The sequence below is a fragment of the Macrobrachium rosenbergii genome, chromosome 8, assembly GCF_040412425.1.
Source record: "Macrobrachium rosenbergii isolate ZJJX-2024 chromosome 8, ASM4041242v1, whole genome shotgun sequence".
In the NCBI taxonomy this organism is placed as follows: Eukaryota; Metazoa; Arthropoda; class Malacostraca; order Decapoda; family Palaemonidae; genus Macrobrachium; species Macrobrachium rosenbergii.
In genome coordinates, this window is record NC_089748.1 from 87,014,415 (window position 1) to 87,034,645 (window position 20,231).

The 20,231-nt window shown below is 48.0% G+C and overlaps 1 protein-coding gene across 5 annotated transcripts in view; it reads right to left on the reverse strand.

Moving 5' to 3' along the window:
• The window catches only part of GatB (glutamyl-tRNA(Gln) amidotransferase subunit B, mitochondrial), a 992,144-nt gene that overhangs the window by 801,346 nt on the left and 170,567 nt on the right, over positions 1 to 20,231 (reverse strand). For 3 of the 5 annotated variants that reach the window (XM_067108081.1, XM_067108084.1, XM_067108082.1), the window contains exon 3: positions 5,311 to 5,458. The exons of the other annotated variants lie outside the window; for them this stretch is intronic. In XM_067108081.1, coding sequence (XP_066964182.1) covers positions 5,311 to 5,458 — 148 coding nt within the window. The remainder of the gene's footprint in view (positions 1 to 5,310; positions 5,459 to 20,231) is intronic. 5 annotated transcript variants of the gene reach the window in all.

A 20,231-nucleotide genomic window follows, 5' to 3' on the forward strand; every position in this document is an offset into this window, starting at 1 on the left:
TGGCACAGAGAGGAGCAATACATTCCCCAATCACGTCTCAAGGCACCCTAATCCCCCCTGCCCTGTGCTGAGCTACACAATTGCCATAAGTTATTTATCGACCACTGAAGTGCTATGAATACTTTCCCGTTAAATTCATCCAAATCGTATGGTGCATAATAATAATACTCCTACAAGTTAGCCTGTCCATCACTCAAAACCTGTTATAGATACTCATATGATGATACGCGTCCATTAAGGGTTAAAAAGATATCGTCGGCTTTTCATGGAGTTTATTCTTCCACCAACTGCACAAGTGTAAACCGGCTCCCAAATGTCCGCCCCCTACCCTATCCCATAGGGGATGGCACAAACATAATTAGAGTGGCCAAGAGTAAGCCAGACCTGCTTGCTAGGACTGAGAGTATTACCAGAATACAATTATCCCCATCCTAATCATATTATGGGCAAACCGGATAGAATGCCGAGAGTCCTATCCCCAGAACCAGACCCGGCCACCCTGGAATCGGTGGTCTAGCCCTAAAGAATAGTTCCACCTTTGATTTATCAATCTGACATCTCTCAGGTCCGAACATTATTGGGCAGTTGATGGTCCCACCACAGTTCCCACTATTTAGCTTCGGATATAAACCCATTCTGAGCTATATCTTTTCCTGTTTATCAGGTCCACTAATTTTAGCAAAAGTGGAAAATTCCACAAAAACTAATCCAAGGAAATATATAATGATATATGGGACTCTTGGACTCAAACCCGGGAACAAATTCCTGGGGTTCAAGAGCCCCCTCACCATGTCAAGGTAGTCCCAAGTCAAGGGGGGGGGGACCCAGAAAGACCTGCCACTGCTGTGCAGGTTGTTCCTGATGAGACAGGAACTTCTGCACTGCCTCTCTCAACTTGCTGATATGAGAATCCAAAGGGAAGACTCTAACTGCTGCTGTATCTATTAGCATGCCTGGGTACTTCAAGCTCTGCTTGGGCATAAGATTTGACTTCTCGAAGTGGTCACTACACCCAGATCGTGGTAACAAGCTCAACAAGACCAGACAATCTATGTGAACACTTATGTGAACACTTTGAGGTGGCAGTCAAGAGCCCAAAATAAAGTGACCTGATGGTAAAGCGGAGATACTTCCAAGAGGACCAATGAATGGGTATTAGAAAATATGCACCCTTCAGGTCCACTGAAAGCATGAAATCGCCCTCTCTGATGGAATCAAGAACTGAGCGAACCGTTTCCATCTTGAACCAGGTCTGGTGAACAAACAGGTTCAATGGTTGATGACCGGTCTCCAACCACCTGTCATCTTCTCCATCAGGAACAGACAGCTGTAGAACCCTGGACACTGGTTTTTCATGACTTCCACTGTGCCTTTCCTCAGCACAGCATTCACCTCGTCCCAAAGGGTGACATCCTTCTGCAAGCCGGGAACATACATCTGGAGTCGGACCTGTTTGAGAGTGAGGGGTGGTGGAAACTCTAAAGGTAGTAGATATCCTTCCTAAAGGACACACACTACCGAGGTCTCTGCTCCGTGTCACTGCCAAGTTGCTCAATGGATTAACAGGCATCCCCCCACCATCAGCAGCACGCATCCTCCTCCCTTCTTCTTTCCCTGGCTCCCCTTCCTAGAATGCTAGGAGGGCTGAAAAGATGCGACTGCGCACCTTCCACTATTGGGGTAAAAGAAGACCGAGTTCCTCTATAAGGGGCAGAAAAAGTCTGGGACTTTCTCTGACCCAAAGAAGAAAGGCCAGCCTGATCCAAGGGTTGGGCTGCAGTGCCACATAAAGGCCAAGAAGTCTTTGACACTGCCTGGTGAACAAACTTATCATTGTTATTGACACATAGCCTCTCCACCATGGCCTCCACCTCATTCCCAACAAAGAGAGAGGAGGATCCCAGTACAGTCCATTCCTCACAGCCAAAGCCAATTCTGGGCCAATAAACCTTGAGAGTTGAGACAGAACAGTGTCTTGCCTCTCTTCCAGGTTTGCTGTATGACAGCATTAGTCTCTTTAAAAGCTGGGTCCTCTTTGGCTGTACAAAAACCTAAAGAGGAAGCCATTTTGGCCCTTGTAAGGGACCAAAGATCTATCCAGGAGACTGTTTGGAACACTGCCATGGTGGTCAATTCCAGTGCCACTGCCCCTGGCTGCAGGAGAATATAGACCGGAACATAGACGTGTCAAGTTGGGGTCAACCTGTTAGGCTGGCAATGGGCTATCCAAGGGATCATAATATTTCCTCTGATGAGCCAGAGAGTAGGAAGGGAGTGTGGGAGCACCTGCTTGCTCTCTTCTTACAATCTGTTGCTGGGTCATGCTAGCAGCCGGGCCAGGGTCCATAGACCAGGAAGCCTTGCTAGCCTAGGTAGGGGTGATACCAGGGCCAGTACTGGTATACCAGGGGTCCAGAGAACCCCAGGTAGCAGTTACACCCTTGCAATCAGCAACGGGTGCAGCAGTACCCTTAGTACTGCTAGCGAGACCCATCAGCCCTCTCGCTAGCAGAGGGCTGACCTCTGGAAACTCAAAAAAACTTCCTGAGGGGAGACGAAGCAACCTTCTTCTTCCTCCACTCACAAAGATGACAACAAAGAGTTCCTTTTCCTCTTCTTGGACTTACTCTTCTTGCCAAGTACAGCCGAGATCAAAGGGAAAGAAAGCATGTAAAGGATGACCTCCCCAAGCATGACGACAAAGGAAGCACCTGGGGGCACATCACAGACGCCACATGTGGAATCACCAGCGAAGTAGGGACAGTCCTTGCACCGGTGGATACTGAGACCGTCGAAATTGTCGCAGTCTTGGTAGAAGTAGTCACTGGTAGGTCCTTTGTCGCCTTCAAGTGGTCAATGAGGGAAGAAACACTCGGCTCCCCCCAGATGCCAACTGAGGGCCACAGCTCCCCAAGCCTCTCAGCCTCCACAACACCTGAAACCAAAGTCAGTTTTAGGAGAGAGCTCTTCCCTATGCCCCTAGAAACAGCATCCCCCAGAGGACAAATCCTCCTCTGAGCGAAGAGAGTCTCCTGGAAAGGAACAAGGATGGTTGTCTTTCCCTCTTCGGCAGTTATTTAACAAACCAAAAGTAGAAGTCGGTGAAGGGGAAGTAGCAACAGCAGGAGGAAGTTTGGTAGGTGCAAGGAAGGTACTGAAGAGGACCTTCAGTGTCACCAGTGGAGTATTACACTCCAATGACACCATGAGACCTCCCTCTTCCTCTTCCTGGCAAACTTCACCCATTGTTCAGATGGCCAGACAGCACTCTGAACATGGGCTATCCTGTCCTTCCCTGGACAGCACCTAAGCACCTGAAGTTTCCTCTTCCCAGTAGACGGCTTAAATGATTGAGGGGTTTGTATAATTAAAACAAAAACTCAAATTCAACAATATATTCCAACAAAAGCAAAAAAGCATATGAAGAAAGGAAATGGTAAATCGGGCAGAAAGTCGCTGAGACATCTTCAAACGATGGCAGCCAGAAGCAAATTCGAGTGCAGACTGACAGTTGGGCGGGGTTTCCTCCTACCTTTCAGTAGTTAACAACCTTGTCTGAAACCTGAATGGCTGTTCCAGCTTGTGAAAGAACGAAGGTTTGTAAATATGTAGGAACAAATCTGTGTATACAAAGTCAAGACAGTTGCCTGACTGGTGTACAAGGTTCATTCTTTTCAGAGGAGGGTACTGACCACATACTCTTTAAACCAGAACAAGGCAGCAGCTACCAAAGTTATTGTAAAGAATGGTAAGCAGCCTAGAGAAGACCTAAACAGAATGGTGTGCGATGTGATCATGGGCAGAGCTGTCCATTCTGTAATACCACAAGGGAAGAAAAGAGTATCCAGGTTATCTACTTACAAGCAGCCCATAAAGCAAGACAGCCATAGTGAAGGACTGTGCCAAAGCAGCTGGAGGGTGAGTGCCAAAGCAGGGACCAGTAGGATAGCACTCGTGGCTAAAGCTGAAAGACACTTGGACAGAGAATTCCTGTTCACCCTAGGGATCACTATAAAGTTCCAGCAACTACCTAGATGTTGAGGAACAGGATTCTGGTAATTAAAGAGGCATGAGATCAGGACAGAAGAAATAATGAAGGTACAGGAAAACAGGAATGGTCCCCTAGAAATTCTAGATAAAAATCCAAGAATAAGCAAGCTAAAACCTGGAAAATGAAGGGGTATATGACATGCATGGTTTTTCTTGAACGCTATACCATGATTCTCTTCTTGGCTCTCATAACTTACAAGGGCAATGAGCAAGTTCTTAATGGCTCGCAGACCATCCAATCAAGGGAGGAGTCTGGACCTCCCATGGGAGAGTGGCCGGAGGTTAGTCACGAACACCTGTGACAACAACAAGAGCTTCTGGTGGTTGGGTCCCTGTAAAAAGATCAGACAACGACATCTCTTCTACAGAAGTGAATCCTTGAGGAGAAGAATCCAAACATCATCCACAGCTAAGAAGGAAGGAAAGAGCATGAAAGACCAGGGAAATATCTCTAAGTGCTCCTCTGGAGAAGCTTATATGAAGAAATGAGATCGTATAAAAGATTTTGTTTCTCTAGTATACAAACCTAAAGTTGTAAAGACCTTGGATAATATCCAGCATGAATACTTGTTTGTTAAAAAGGTAGCAAGAGAAGCAGAAACCAAAAGTTAATCAGTCATTCTAGTATCTCTGACAAAATGAAGAACCATCAAGCACAATAAAAATAACTCATGATAATAAGCTTCACAACCAAGTCACGTTTCATACTGCAATGTAAACAAAGACAATTAGACAAGATGGCTGCTGAAGAATTTCATTTACTGAACACACTTGTGCCAAGATACATGCTTATAATGGAATGAAGTCTTTTTCTTGCAGAAACAAAACTACTTTATTATACTGCAATAATCTCCACATGGTAAATCTAGCTTTTTTCATTTCTTCAGTTCCAGAATATTCAAATGCTCTCTAACAATAGCCTTCTTTATAAAGAATAAATCACAAGAGATTGCTAATCCTGTACTTTTAATTGCCAATCTTATTCCAATACAGTATATAGTACTACATTTCTATTGTATTACATGCGGTACATAGTAGTAATCTATATAGATCTCCCTTGGTTAATAAGTATCCAGCAGTTCACACCAAGCCTCTTATTCCTTTTCAGACCTTACTGAAATTACAGGATGCTTTCGGGCATAGTGCCTTGCTGGCATAAGGACTGCTTAACCTAAACAAGCCTACTAACTGCTCTACACATAATTGTAAAATATACATAGATATATATAAAACAGAAATATACAAAATATAAAGTCTTACAGGCAACGTTCCAGGATGAGCAGCCTCAAATATTCCTACTTGAGTATTGGGAGGAGCACCATATTTTGCTCCCACTCTGCTGAACAGTTTGCTTGCTGAGAGAATCTGAGCATGAACTTCTAGGCCTATTACAGGTTGCCACACATCTCTAAAAATAGATGAAAAAAGTAAAAGCAAGTTTTACCACTTTCAAATTTTATTTAAAACAGCTTATATTTTACAGATAAAAATCTCAGCTTGAGATTTTTGTTATTACATTAAACTAGCCACATGCTGGCACAGATTCTTGCTCCTTGAGCATCCTGTAAACTCTGCTTGAGAGTGGATATCCAGCTTTTATGGGGAGGGAATGGGCTATATATTTACTTGACTTTTCAATCCAAGGTCATCAGGCACCATTTTGTTTACAATGAGCTAAATTATTCATGCACCCTTCACAATCTGTCTCATATTTACTGTCCTCCATGTGTTACTGACCATCATACTTTATCAAAAATGCCACCACTGCTTCAGTGCACAGAAGATGATGCTGGAACAAAATTTAAAATTTTAAATAACAATTTATATTTTTTCCTAGGTATACAGACCAAAGCCTTTCATTTGGTGGCATCTGTCAGTTATAGCTGTAAATCTGTTGAAAAATGACATTTTTATAATAAAATAAAGTTTTATATATATTTACCAAGTAATTACATAACTATAAGATTTCCTACCACGGCATCTAAAAATTCAAAATTACCGGTAAAGATTCAACTAGCTAGTGTAGGTGGTTAACCCCGCCCACTTTCGAGGTAAGAGGATCGATGTGGCACAGAGCTCCATTTGTTTTTTGCCCTGAAGTACATGTGAAGGGAGGAGGGAGGGCTCTGATTCAGTAACTTGCTAAGTATATATAGGCAGTCCCTGGTTTACGACGGGGGTTCCGTTCCTATGCCGTAAGCCAAAAATCGTCATAAACCGAAAAATCGTTGAAAATCGTCAAAAATCCTAAGAAAACCTTACTTTTAATGCTCTAGGTGTATTGAAAACAATGTAAACTGCATTTTTATTGAGTTTTTCATCACAAAAACCTCAAAATTTTAATTTTTCTGCCATTTTGGAGCAATATTTCTTCCGTTGATCAGCGTACGACATGTAACCCTGGAACATGCGTTGTGAACCTGGAAATAATTTCTGATGAATATATTTGAAAAGCGTCATAACCTCAGAACGTCGTAAGCTGGACCCGTCGTAACCTGGGGACTGCCTATATAACTTTTTCTGAGCTCGACCTGTGTCACCCAGTGAAATTACCATTAAGCACTAATTTCTAGGTATAAGTATTGCTAAAAGTACCAGAGAAAAAAGCTATCAGGAATGCTGGGGTTACTACCCCCAGTTCGATCATCTATAATCAAACAGACGTCGGTATATATAAGGGTGAGTGTATGATGTCACTGTCACAGGCCCCTGCTCTGTAGAAATCTCCAATGTCAAAAACCCCGGAAAGTGAGGAGCCGACCTACAGCCAACACTCACCACCCCGCCAACCAACGCCTCCAGCGCCATCTTGAACCATTCCATTCTAGCACGCCTTCATCATTGTACCCTTTGCTTGTGCTTGTGGTTTTCCTTGCCGTTTTTTGGCCCATTATGTCTTCCTCTCAGGATTTCACGGCTACTAAGTTAAGTACCATCTTCTTGTGGGGTTTTTTAGTTATAGAGGCGTTTATTTGATCTCTAATTCAATATTACGAGGTGAAATATATCAGGCGTTCCTCCGCGTTCGTCTCGCCTCGGCCATATTGGCCTGGTTGGAATACCTTAGCAGCGTGTTTCTGCGGGTGTTTCACTGTGTTATATATATATATCTATTTTGTATTTCTGTTATTATACCCCTTCAGGAACTTCCTTTTGGATGGATTGTTCTTTCGTCACGGGGGATGTGGTGCCAGTATCGTAACATAATTGTACTGCTTGGGGAGGTTCTCCCCTCTCGTTTTTGTGTTCTTTTATTTTCTCTTTTCGTAGGCACTTTCCTCTCGCGTTGAAAGAATATATCCTCCAAGGTGGTACTGTCTTGCTAACGGTTTACCTGATATATAAAGTGATGGATGACATGTATATTTTTGGATTAAGAATATTCTTTGGCTCGCGTCATGGGCGGCCATTTTTGTTATCATTCCCGCTTCCAACATGTCGCGAGCTGTTAGGCCATACCTTTAGCACAAGTTCTTATATATTTTTATGTGTATATTTATATTATTTACATTTTGTTTCATATCTTTGGTTAACTTTTAGCAGTACTTAGTCAGTGTTGTTGGGTTCTGGCCTAGCCCTCTTGTCTGCTATCAGGGGTTAGGCTACTTATGTTAGGCATTTTTCATGTGACTCGACTTCCTTCTCCCCCGACCATGTCGTTTTGAGGCTGGGAGGGAGGCGTTGGTTGGTTGAGGGAGTTCCTCGTTTTCTGGTTCCATCCAACCGTACCGTTATGTTTGAAGGGTGTTCTTAGGCTTTGGAGACGTCCCCCTTCCCCCTTCCTCTGTTCTGGTATATCTGATCGGACCAGTTGGTTTCGGGAGGTAGGTTAGTATAGGAAGGGGTCTCCTCAGTACATAGCCTATTATCCGCCCAGTCTGTCAGTGTTGGTGGGTGGCAGACCTCGTGTGGAATTTCTCTCCCACCCCCCCCCCTTCCTTCCTTTTTCACCTTCTCCCAGTCAAAAAGCTTTGATGTTGGGGGAGGGTTGGGAGTCATAGGTAGTTCGAGTTTTTCATGTTATTAGCCTAGCTTTCCTTACCCGTTCTGTAACATTTGGTGGGTGTCTTTAGTTTCTCCCTGCGTGAGGGAAGCCGGTCTCCATGACCGGCACCCCGTGGGGAGTTTCTATATGTGTCCGGGGGATTTTTCCCATCCACCTGGCCGCTCTATCTCGACTCCTCCATTTTGTTATTCCCTCCCTGCTCCTTAGCGTGTGGCGTGTAATCTTCTCCCTCCCCGCGTGAGGGACGTCGGTCTCTTATGACTGGCACCCCGTGGGGAGTCTAGGCCGGAGTCCGGATGAGTGTTTCCCACCTATCTGGCCTCCGCCTTACGGTTTCTGCCATCTCGCTAGTGTCTCGTTTGTTCGCTTTCCTCCGGGTTAGCCAGAGCATCGTACACAAGTCCAGGGTTTCTGTCTTGACTTTTACTGGTTCTTTTCCGCTGGGTTTTTCGGATCTCCCGTTGCTTTCTTGCCCATTACCACTCCAGTGGGTTTGGTTCTCGGTCGGTTGGCGCTTTTCACTACCTGTTCTCCGCCACAAGCATGAGAGCCGATCCAGTTTTGAGTTCGGCTCTCCGCCCCCCCTCCGCCGTTACCATAGGTTTGAAGCAGCGGGATGTCTGAGGTATCCAGGACAGAATATCATAACCAACCATGTACTGCTGTTTACACATATAAGTTGACCATTATGTAACACGGCCGGAGTCCGGCAGTGTTTGTTTTGATTTAGTATTTCATGTTAATTGCTAATTGAAATGTTGCATGATCTTAGGTTAAGGTGTACTATAACCATCGGATTTACTCCGGCGGTCCTTAACTCCTGTTCATGTATTGTATAATTATTCAGCTGGGTTACTCCGGCAGGTTCTAATTTTGTCAATAAGCATGCTCCATCACTAGTTTAAGGCTTCTATCTCCGCCGGCTCTACTCGGGCGCACCTTAATTAGCATACTCATGTATACAGTATATCCACTTACAGATGGTACGCTGTCAGGAGCCCAGGTGCACGGCGGTCTTGCACCAACCTTATGGCCATGTGGTTTGCCGTTCCCATTCCGGCTGTGCAGTCTGGGTGGGGGATTTGGTCGTCTGGCACCCGGACGGTTGTGAAGTATGCTACGCTCTGTATGAGCAGGTGATGGACTTCCCGTGACTCTTCGATGTCGACCCTGAAGGCTTGGGTCGGTGGGTTTGGGAGGAACGTCCCGTCGGGGAAGCCTTACATTCTCTCTGAATTCATCTGTAATCTTCTCTACCCTGGCACCCAGATATCTGCTGCAGTTCCAACGGAAGTAGCCGCCCCCTTAATTGAGCAGATCTGGGTCGAGACGCAACCCTCCCAAGATGACAACCTTTTCGGGGAGGTGACGGAGGAAGTGGCGGCCATTAACCTCGACCTTGAACCAATGCACGTAGAATCGGACCAGGTAGAAGGTAAGGAGGTAAGTGAGGCAGGGGGAGCGAGCTCCCTTTTTAACTCTCCTTCTTCATCAACTTCTTCCTTCCAGGGTTTTCAGAAGTCGTCCTACCTTGAGGACAGGTCTAGATCTGCTGTCCCCAAGGTGAAGAAGACCTTGAAGTCCAAGGGCTACAAGTCTTCTAGCTCTCGTAAGGCTACTCCTCTACCTCCCTTGAAGTCACGGGCGTCTAGTCCGGTGGCTTCGACTAGTAAGGCTACTCCCCCTGTCAAGGGGTCGAGATCCAGGGCAGTTAAGGCGAGTCCCCCCCCTCAACCTGCTTTTGACCCTGAGACTTTTGCAGAATTCCTTCTGCAAAAGCTCGATAAGAAGGTAGAGGATAAGTTGAGCCATCTTTATTCTCAGCTCGCCTCGGGCCTTAAGGCTTCCGACGATCATTGGAAGTCTTTAGCTGAGAGGATGCAGAACCAGGAGAGCGTGCTCTCCGGGTTCATGCGCTCCAGAGGGGCGGTGCAGTCACACCCCATTCCGGATGCCTCCACCCTTCCTCCCTTTGATAAGGGAAACCCTTGGCGTTTGGCTCTTCATGCTCCCCGGCATGAAGATACCCTTACTATTGAGGGTTTAGGGACTTGCAGGTTGGAAGAGCTGGAGTTCTTCCCACCCGACCTGGTGCCTCCCTACCCAGGCTACGCCAGGTTGACGGAAGAGGCATGGATTAGATCAGACAAAGTCCCTATGGAAACGGTTATTTTCCTGAGGGACCAAGCTCAGTCTGCCTTACTGCACACCCTGACGGAGTGGGAGGCAGATAATACCAAGATGACCCCCTTCAAAGGGAACTTTACTATGTTCTCTTTGGGGGATAAGGTTCCCACTCCCTGCATGTCACAAGTAGCCTTGGTGACCTCTCAGGCATGCATAGAGGGTAAGCCGCTGCCTCAGCTCCGGGAGACAGATCCCACTTCCCTGGTCTTCCCCGGAGATTCAGAATTTTGGTCAGGGGCTCCAGCCACATTTACGGTGGGCAGACTCGACCCGGACTGCGCTTTGACTGTTTAGCGAACAGCTTCCAGAGCTTCCGGAGGCTCTTCTGAAGGCGGAGTTCGAGACCAGGTGCAGGCTGAGTCGGTCTATGAATTCCCTGTGCCTGACGGAAGCAACGGCTATGATCTACTCTGAAGATCCTCTCTTCCAAGTCCTGACCAAATCTCTGCTGGCGGGATTTCAAGCGGATCTTTATGACTTTATGGTGGCAAGAATGAACTGCCGCAAACACATCTTTGCGGATGCCACCATAAGCCATGAGCTTAATAGACTCATGAAAAGCTCTTTCTGGGGTACCAATATCTTCCCCGAGAGCGAAGTGAGCAGTGTCCTGGCAGAGGCAACCAGAGCAAATCAGAGTCTCCGCTCCCGCTGGGGTCTTCCTTCCAAGAGGAAGGCCTCCGAGTCCGCCGGATCCCATAATAGGCCATGGAAACGGTTCAGGAAATTTAAGAGGCCGCATACCCAGACCGTAATGCAGGCTGTACCGGTCTCCCAGGTCGGTCAGCCTTCAACCTCCAAGGCCCAGCCTCAACAGTTCGTGCTGATGCAGCCTGCTCAGCATTCCCTTGCTTCCCCAACCTACGTCACGTCTCCGGTTTTCAATCCCTCGTATGAGAGCCAGGGGTCGTTTCGGGGTTTTAACCGGAACGCAAGGGGAAGCAGAGCAAGAGCCTCCTTCAGAGGCAAGGCTGCATTACGTTCCCTCTCTCGGGGAAGAGGAGGCCGGGGCAGCAGAGGAGGTAAGCCCTCCCCCTCCCAATGAGCCTCCTCAGGTAGGCGGGAGGCTGTATCTGTTTCGAGACCAGTGGACCTTCAGCCCGTGTGCCCACAGCATAGTCTCCAAAGGTCTGGGGTGGAGTTGGAACAAGGATCCTCCCCCACTAGTCATGTTCCATCAGCCCCCATCCAAAGCCCTCCTGGACTTTGCAAAGGAACTGCTGCAAAAGAGGGCTATAAAGAAAGTGAGACACCTGAAATTTCAAGGCAGACTGTTCAGCGTTCCGAAGAAAGGTTCCAGTCAGCAAAGAGTAATTCTAGACTTGTCTCGTCTCAATCTTTACATTCAATGCGACAAATTTCGCATGCTTACAATCTCGCAGGTGCGGACCCTACTTCCCCGTGGAGCCGTCACCACCTCTATAGATCTTTCAGACGCATATTATCATCTCCCGATTGCGAGAAACTTCTCTCCTTACCTAGGATTCAAAATAGGAAATCAAGCCTACTCATTCAGAGTCATGTCATTCGGGCTCAACATAGCGCCCAGAATTTTCACCAAGCTGGCAGAAACGGTAGTTCAACAGTTATGGTCCCAGGGGATCATGTTAGCCGCATACCTGGACGATTGGATAATTTGGGCATCCAACGCCGAGGAATGCCGGAGAGCTACAGCCATAGTGATCGAGTTCCTGGAATCCCTAGGCTTCCAGATAAACAGGGAGAAATCCCGCCTAGTTCCGGAGGCTCGATTTCAGTGGCTAGGTATCCAGTGGGACCTAGACTCACACAAACTATCTCTTCCGCCAGCCAAAAGGAGGGAAATAGCCAAAGCCACCAGGTAGTTCCTCAAATGCAGGAAAGCCTCTCGACGTACTCAGGAGAGGGTCCTGGGTTCTCTTCAGTTCGCATCTGTTACAGATCTGCTTCTGAAAGCCAAACTGAAAGACATAAACAGAGTGTGGCGGAGACGTGCCAATATCAAGCTCAGAGACAAGGTGTCATTAATTCCGCCGGTGTTGAGGAAAAGACTCCGGCCGTGGTCCACAGTCAAGAGTCTATCAAAGTCAGTATCCCTCCAGTTTCCTCCTCCATCACTGGTGATTCACACAGACGCTTCCCTAAGCGGCTGGGGAGGTTATTCCCAACACAAAAAAGTTCAAGGTACATGGTCCACAATGTTCCGCCAGTTCCATATCAACATCCTAGAAGCAATGGCAGTATTTCTAACTCTGAAAAAACTGTGTCCACCCAGACAGATACATATCAGACTGGTTTTGGACAGTGCAGTAGTAGTGCAATGTATAAACAGGGGGGGCTGCAAATCGAGCTGGATCAATCAAGTGTTGATAGCTATTTTCTCCCTGGCAAAAAAGCACAGTTGGCACTTGTCAGCCACCCATCTCGCAGGAGTCCGGAATGTCATTGCGGACTCTCTATCCAGGACAACTCCGCAGGAGTCGGAATGGTCCTTGGACAAAACTTCATTCGAGTGGATTCGCCGTCAGGTTCCAGGTCTCCAGGTAGATTTGTTTGCCACAGAGAGCAACCACAAACTTCCATGTTACATTGCTCCCAACCTGGACCCTCTGGCTCACTCCACAGATGCAATGTCAATAGATTGGAACATGTGGCAGAAAATCTATCTGTTTCCACCAATAAACCTGTTGATGAAAGTTTTGCACAAACCCAGGTCATTCAAAGGTCAAGTGGCTCTGGTAGCACCCAACTGGCCGAAGAGCAGTTGGTTTCCTCTTCTTCTGGAGTTGAAGCTCCGGTGTATTCAAATACCCAGGCCACAGTTGACCCAAATAGTACAAACTCGGACTGTGTCAGCTTCCTCAAGAATTCTAAATGCCCTGGCTTTGTGGACTTCATGAAATTCGCTGCTCAGAGAGGTGCGGATATTGATCCTGTTAATACATTGTTCTTAGAATCAGATAAGAGGGACTCTACTCTCAGACAGTATGATTCAGCAGTTAAATAGTTAACATCATTCCTGATAGAATCTGAGGCTCAAGTAATGACCACAAATCTGGCAATATTCTTCAGGTCATTGTTCGAAAAAGGTCTGGCTTCGAGCACTATTACCACAGCAAAGTCAGCCTTAAAAAAGGGATTTTGACAAAGGAAAAATCTATTTCTGAGTGAGGCCCTGTGTCACCCAGTGAAATTTCTTAGTAGCACGAATTTCTAGGTATAAATATTGCTAAATATACCAGAGAAAAAAGCTATCAGGAATGCTGGGGTTACTACCCCCAGATCGAGCATCTATAATGAAAATAGACGTCGGTATGGGCAAGGGTGAGTGAATTCATCACTACCACAGAACCACACTCTGAAGACATCCCAACGGCAAAACCCCCGGAAGAACGGAGAGCCGACCCAACTCCCGCACTCACCCGCCCGCCAAACAGCGACCCCAGCGCCATCTGAACTCATTCCAGGCTAGCACCATCCCCAGGTTTGGTATGCCCGTGCAGGGGGGGAAACCAGAACCTGGGAGGGTCACCGGGTGACACAGGGCCTCACTCAGAAATAGATTTTTCCTTTGTCAAAATCCCTTTTCTGAGCTCGTCCCTGTGTCACCCGGTGAAATTCCTTAGTAGCACGAATTTCTAGGTATAAATATTGCTAAATATACCAGAGAAAAAAGCTATCAGGAATGCTGGGGTTACTACCCCCAGATCGAGCATCTATAATGAAAATAGACGTCGGTATGGGCAAGGGTGAGTGAGGTCATCACTACCACAGAACCACACTCTGAAGACATCCCAATGGCAAAACCCCCGGAAGAGCGGAGAGCCGACCCAACTCCCGCACTCACCCGCCCGCCAAACAGCGACCCCAGCGCCATCTGAACTCATTCCTTTCTAGCACGTGATCGCTGCGATCTATTTTGATTTTCACTTGTGCTTTTCTTGGATTTTTTCCCATTAATTCAGCATGGCATCGAGCAGCTTTACTGTTTCCAAGTTAAGTACCATCTTCTTTTGGGGTTTTTATGATAAGTCTGGCTGTTTAAGCCCGTATACATAAATTATACGTGGTTTTTGTTTGGGTCGCTACGGCGTCCCTCTTGGCAGCCATACCGACCTCGAGGTATACCCATTCAGCCTGTTCTGTTTGGGTTTCTATTGGTCGTTTACTTTACACTGTTTATCTTTAATTCCCCATCAGAGAGCATCCTGACGGCATTCTCTCGTGGTGTGTCTTTGGGTTTCCTTTAATTTTGTTCTTTACGAGTTTCCTCTCATAGGGGTTCTTTCAACTATTTAAGGTTTCCGAAGTTTTCACTCGTTAGTTTTCTCCCCAGGATGTTTCCCTTTCTGAAAAGTGTGATATAAAAATTTTTTTCTCTATATGTGCTTGATGACGTGAAATTATAATATTTCACCCGTACGTGGCATCAGGTTCAGCCTGTTGACTGTTTACATTCTGTCGTCTCGTTCGGTTAGGCTATAGCCTAGCACAAGCGTATATTTTTGGTTTATTTGATGATTATTTGATGGTGGTTATTTTTTACTTTGGTTAACATATTATATCATTAGCGGGGTGTTAGCCTAGTCCTTTCACTAATGAATGAACTAGGCTACCTCTTTATCCTTTGCTTTCCTAACCACCTGCTCTCCCGTATTTCGCTTGAGAGGGTAGGAGGGGGAGGGAGTCAGGTCGAGGGAGTTTCTGTTGTTGTTCCATCCGCCTACCGCTTGTTTGGGTGGCTGAAGTTGAGACCCCATTTTTCCCCCCCCTCTATCACCAGTGGGGGAAGAGGATTTTATTTAGGAGATCTCCTTCATGCTTCACACAACCCCTTACTCTAGTCGGTTAAGGTTGGCCTTCGACACAGGAATTTCTCTCCCCGTTCTTTCCTCCCCCTTCCCTTCTCTCCTCCTTGTCACCTAGGCTATGCCGACTAGGAGGGTGAGAGCGTAATGTGGTTTGGTATTGTACTAACCCCCCCCTTCTCCTTCCCCGGTACTTGTAGTGGGTCACAGTCTCCCCGTATACCTTACGGGGTTACAGTTGAGCGGAGGGTATTCCCCCAGTCTCCTGTTCTTATTCTCTGGACCCTCTCCTACTAGTACTATCCTTCCACTCCCCCAGGTCCCTTCCTGAGGTTCTAGTTTTTGTCATATCCTCGCGTGCGAGACGTCGGGCTTACGATGGTCACCCCGAAGTAGACAGGCCTATCCTAGTTGACGGACACGCTCCCTCCTGGGATCGGTCCTGCTGGCATTTACTTGAACAAGTGTTTCGTTGATTCGCTCTCTCCGGATCGAGCGAGTTTCCGACCACTTTCAGGGCTCAGTTTCCGCCATCCCCGGCCCTCCCGTTGCTCCGCCAGGCTAATGCTTCAGCATGTTGTGTCTTTATGGATAGGTTTGACTGGCTTTTCCACCTGACCATATTATGATCAGCCGTGATGTACTGCCTCGCCTTCCTACTGGACTCTAGCTTCAGAGGCTCCGGATCCCGGAGGGGTTATGCCGGAACCCGGGGGTCTATGATCTGTTATTCTTATTATGTCATTAACCAATTATTTGTACATCACTTTTTCTGAGTCCAGTCCCGTGTCAGCCGGTGAAATTCCATTGTAGCACGAATTTCTAGGTATAAAATGCTAGATATACCAGAGAAAAAAGAGCTTTCAGGAAAGCTGGGGTTACTACCCCCAGATCGAGCGTCTTCTCCAAGGAAGACGTCGGTATAACGAAGGGTGAGTGAAAGATCACTACCACGGAGCCTTACTCGAAAGATCTCTCCCTATCAAAACCCCCAGAAGAGAGCGGTGAGCCGTTACAGCCCCCACACCCAAACACCCGCCAGTTCGGCGACACCAGCGCCACCTACCTCATTCCATTTTCTAGCACGTGATTGCTACCATTTCCTTTTGTGTGCTCGTGCCTTTTTGGATTTATTTTCATCTATCACCATGTCATCGAGCAGCTTTACCATCTCCAAGTTAAGTACCATCTTATTGTGGGGTTTTGTTCTATATTTTGGCTGTTATGGTCTCGTCTTTTCACAAATATTGAGATCTTATTATGACGCCACGGCGTCCTCCGCCAGCCATGTCGACCGCGAGGCGACCCCATCAGTTCTTTTCTGTTGGGGTTGTCTCCTTGTCGTTATAGATATTATTTTTTGCCCCATGGTTCTCCTCCTGGCGGGTTCCCTGCGGTGGCCCCCCTTTTTTTTTCGAGTTTTACATATTATTGGCCTGTCGGCCTAAGTTAGGGTGATGCCCCGTCCAGGTCCCCCAGGTTGGGTTCCTTGTTATTCTTAGTCTGTATTAGGCTAATTGTTTTATTCTTGGCGATGGTGCTCTTTTATTTTTATTCATTGTTTACCTCCTCGAGGTGGCGGCAGCCTCAGATCTAACCGCTTCCCCGAGGTAGGCTACGCACCCTATTGAGCACATTTTTGTTTCCCCATGTTTATGTGTGATGGTTATTTAGTGGAGTAGGCTTGTTTTGCTTCCCTCCCCTTGCCCTTGGCGTGGAGATCCATCAGGTTGAGGGAGTTTTGGTTGCTGTTTCCTCCAGGGTCGTCTTTTGGTGGGCAGAGTGAGCCCCTTAGTTCTCTTCCTTCCTTTGGGGGAATAGAGTTCTTTGGATGTGTCTCCTCTAGGCTAGTTGCCTTCTTGCCCCCTCTTCTCGGCCCCAGTTGGTTCTCGGCACAAAATTTCTCTCCCTGTTTGCTTCCTCCTCCCTTCCGCACTCCTTCCGTTTTCCTAGCCTATACTAGGTTAGGTCCTTTATTAGGCTTCGCCTAGTCAGGAGTCGGGCATTGAGGCTCGGTCGCTTCCCTCCCCTAGTAGTAGGCCACCCTCCTAAGTTTCATTATTCTTGGAGTGGTGTATGTGTGCAGTTGAGCGGGTGATATATTTCCCCCTGTCTCCTGTTCTCATTTTCGTAGCCTACCACTCTCCCCTACTCCACCCCCTCCCCCCCCCTCCTCCCTCTCCAGCCTTGCTCTACTCGTGCGGGTGACGCTAGATGGCGTTTTCTCCGAGTTCAGGGACTCCTCCATTTGGTAGAGGGATTCGCTCCCTCCCATACAGTCCCTAGCATCGCTGCGTTGGTGTTGGTGGTTCGTTTACTCGTAGCTCGAACGTGTTCGAACACTCTATCCCACACTTCTTGTCTCCCCGTCGGGTTACTTGGTTGGGTTATTATACTTGCTCCGGCTTATGTTATGTATCTACGAGCATCTTGCCCACCTTGTTTCTCTGGCGGGGAAGTAAGAGAGGAAGAGATATATATATTTATATATAAGGGGAGCGGATCCCTCCGGTCTCCGGAGTAGTTTGCCCTTTGTACCATCACTTGTTTAATGTTATTGTTTATGTATTTACATATTTAGATAAGTGTGTTTATCCAACGGAGTACACACCACATTTTTATATATACGTGAGTCCGGTTCTACACCCGGGGGTTCCGCCGTTGTTTTTACTGGCAACCCTTGCGGTGAGTTCTTGTTGTCTCATACCTTTCATTCCCCGGAGTATTCCGGGGTCTGGAAGTTTTTTACCTTCCACTCTGTGTATTTTGGAGCTTATTGGCCTAGTTTATGATGAGGGATTTCTTCTCCGCCGGAGTATTCCGGTTGTAGTCGAAATTCCCGGCCTTGCCGGCTTTAGATTGCTTAGAGTGGTGGGTTCATGTACTTTTTACACTTACAGACTGTTCGCTGTGAGGAGCCGGGGTGCACCGCTTCGCTGCAACAACCTTACGGACACGTAGTGTGCCGGACCCACGCTGGTTGTGCGGTCCGGCTCGACGACCTTGTAGTCTGGCACCCTGATGGTTGTGAGGTTTGCTTCGCCTTGTGCGCAACCGTCCAGGACGAGTCGGTAAGTGACAGTCTTCCTCCGTTTTACGCTCCTCATATCGAATACTGTTTACATGGTTCCCGGACTGTTCTTTCGTTCTTGGCTAATTGTTGGTTTTCTTACAGGCGGACGAGTCCTCCAAGAAGTCTGCCTTGGAATCCCTCCGTGCTTGGGTGGCTGGGTTTGGAAGGAACGTTCCGTCGGGGAAGCCCTATGTCCTCGACGCCAAGTTGAGGGACCTGCTTTACCCCGGCGCACGGGTGGCGGCCGCAGTGCCAGAAGATCTTGCCACTCCCATCATCCAGCAGATCCGGGATGCGACCCAGCCACCCCAAGTAGATATTCTTTATGCCGAGGTTTCGGAGGACGTCGCCGCTTTAGACTTGGACCTGGAACCTATGAATACTGAACAGGACCAGGTGGTAAGTAGCGAGGTAGGTGAGGTTGTGGGGGCGGGCCCCCTTTTTGACTCCCCAGTTTCATCAGTCTCATCTTTTGCAGGTTTTGTAAAGTCTTCCTCCTTGGGTGATAGAGCTCCATCAGCTATCCCCAAGTTGAAGTTGAAGACTTCACGGAAGGCGAAGGGCTATAAGTCCTCGTCTTCCAAGAAAGCATTGCCTTTCCCCCCGTCGAAGGCTAAGGTCTCAGCACCTGTAGCCTCCGGGAGCAAGTCTGGTTCCTCCGGCAAAGGCGCGAGTAAGAGGGCAGCAAAACCAAGCCCTCCTCGCCAGCCTGCCTTTGACGCGGAGGCCTTCGCGAACCAGCTCTTCAAACGATTCTCGGAGGAGGTCGACACCAAATTTACAAAAATCACAGAAAAGTTGGCCAGTCATGACAATATACTGGCGGGAATGGCTCGCCCACCCGCAGCCGAACCCCAGTACATCATCCCCGATACAGCGGACCTCCCGCCTTTCGATGTCGGGAACCCTTGGCGTTTCGCCCTCCGGGCCATCCAACATGATGGCAATTTGACAGTCGAAGGTCTTGGCACGAGACGGTTGGAGGAACTAGAGTTCTTCCCGCCGATCTCTTGCCAGATAAGGTTCCCTGTGATCGTCCCAGGCCAAGCTTCGGTGAGGCTAACGGAGTGGAGGAAGCATGGTTGACACCTTTCAGGGCAATACCAGGTTGGGGGACAACTACCCACCCCTGTTTGAACAAAGTCGCTCTGGAGACTGTCAAGGCAGCCCATTACCCAGCTAGGGACCAAGCTTCAATGGTGTTCGGGAGGTGACGAGTTCTGGACGGATGCTCTTTCACTGTTGGGAAGTTGGACCCTTTTGTGCACTCTCACAGTTCAGTGAGTGGCAGGCAGACAATACAAAGTTGACACCTTTCAAGGGCAACTTCACCATGTTCGCCTTGGGGGACAACTTACCCACCCCCTGTTTGAACAAAGTCGCTCTGGCTACGGCCCGAGCGTGCTTCGAAGGCAGCCCATTACCGCAGCTGAGGGAAACAGACTCCACTTCCCTGGTGTTCCCGGGAGGTGACGAGTTCTGGACGGATGCACCGTCCACTTTCACTGTTGGGAAGTTGGACCCCTTTTGTGCTTCCTCACAGTTCAGTGAGCAGCTCCCCAAGCTGCCGGAATCTTTGCTAAAGGCGGAGTTTGATGCCCGGACTAAGCTAGCCCGGTCCCTGAACTCCGTCTGCCTTACGGAAGCCACTGCCATCTCCTGCGCGGACGAGCCATTTTTTCAAGTCTTGGCTAAGTCCCTGCTAGCTGGCTTTCAGTCTGACCTTTTTGAATTCATCATGGCCAGACTGGAATGCAGAAAATTCATTTTTGCTGATGCCACCATCCGTCACGAGCCTAACAAGCTCGTAAAGAGCTCAATCTGGGGCCTAACCTCTTCCCAGAAGAAGAGGTTACGAATGTTATGGCTGAGGCTACAAGGGCCAACCAGAGTCTGCGCTCTCGCTGGGGCATTTCTGCCTACAAGCGCAAGACCCCAGAATCTGGCGGCCCCCAGGCGAGAGGAGGCAAACGTTTCAGGAGGCATAAGAGGCCCCACCATCAGGCGGTAGTTCAAGCCGTCCCGGTCTCGGCAGTGGCACAGCCCTCCACCTCAAAGGCTCATCCCCAACAATATGTGCTGGTTCAACCAGCTCATTCCCTTGCTGCACCTTCGTATGTTGCTTCGC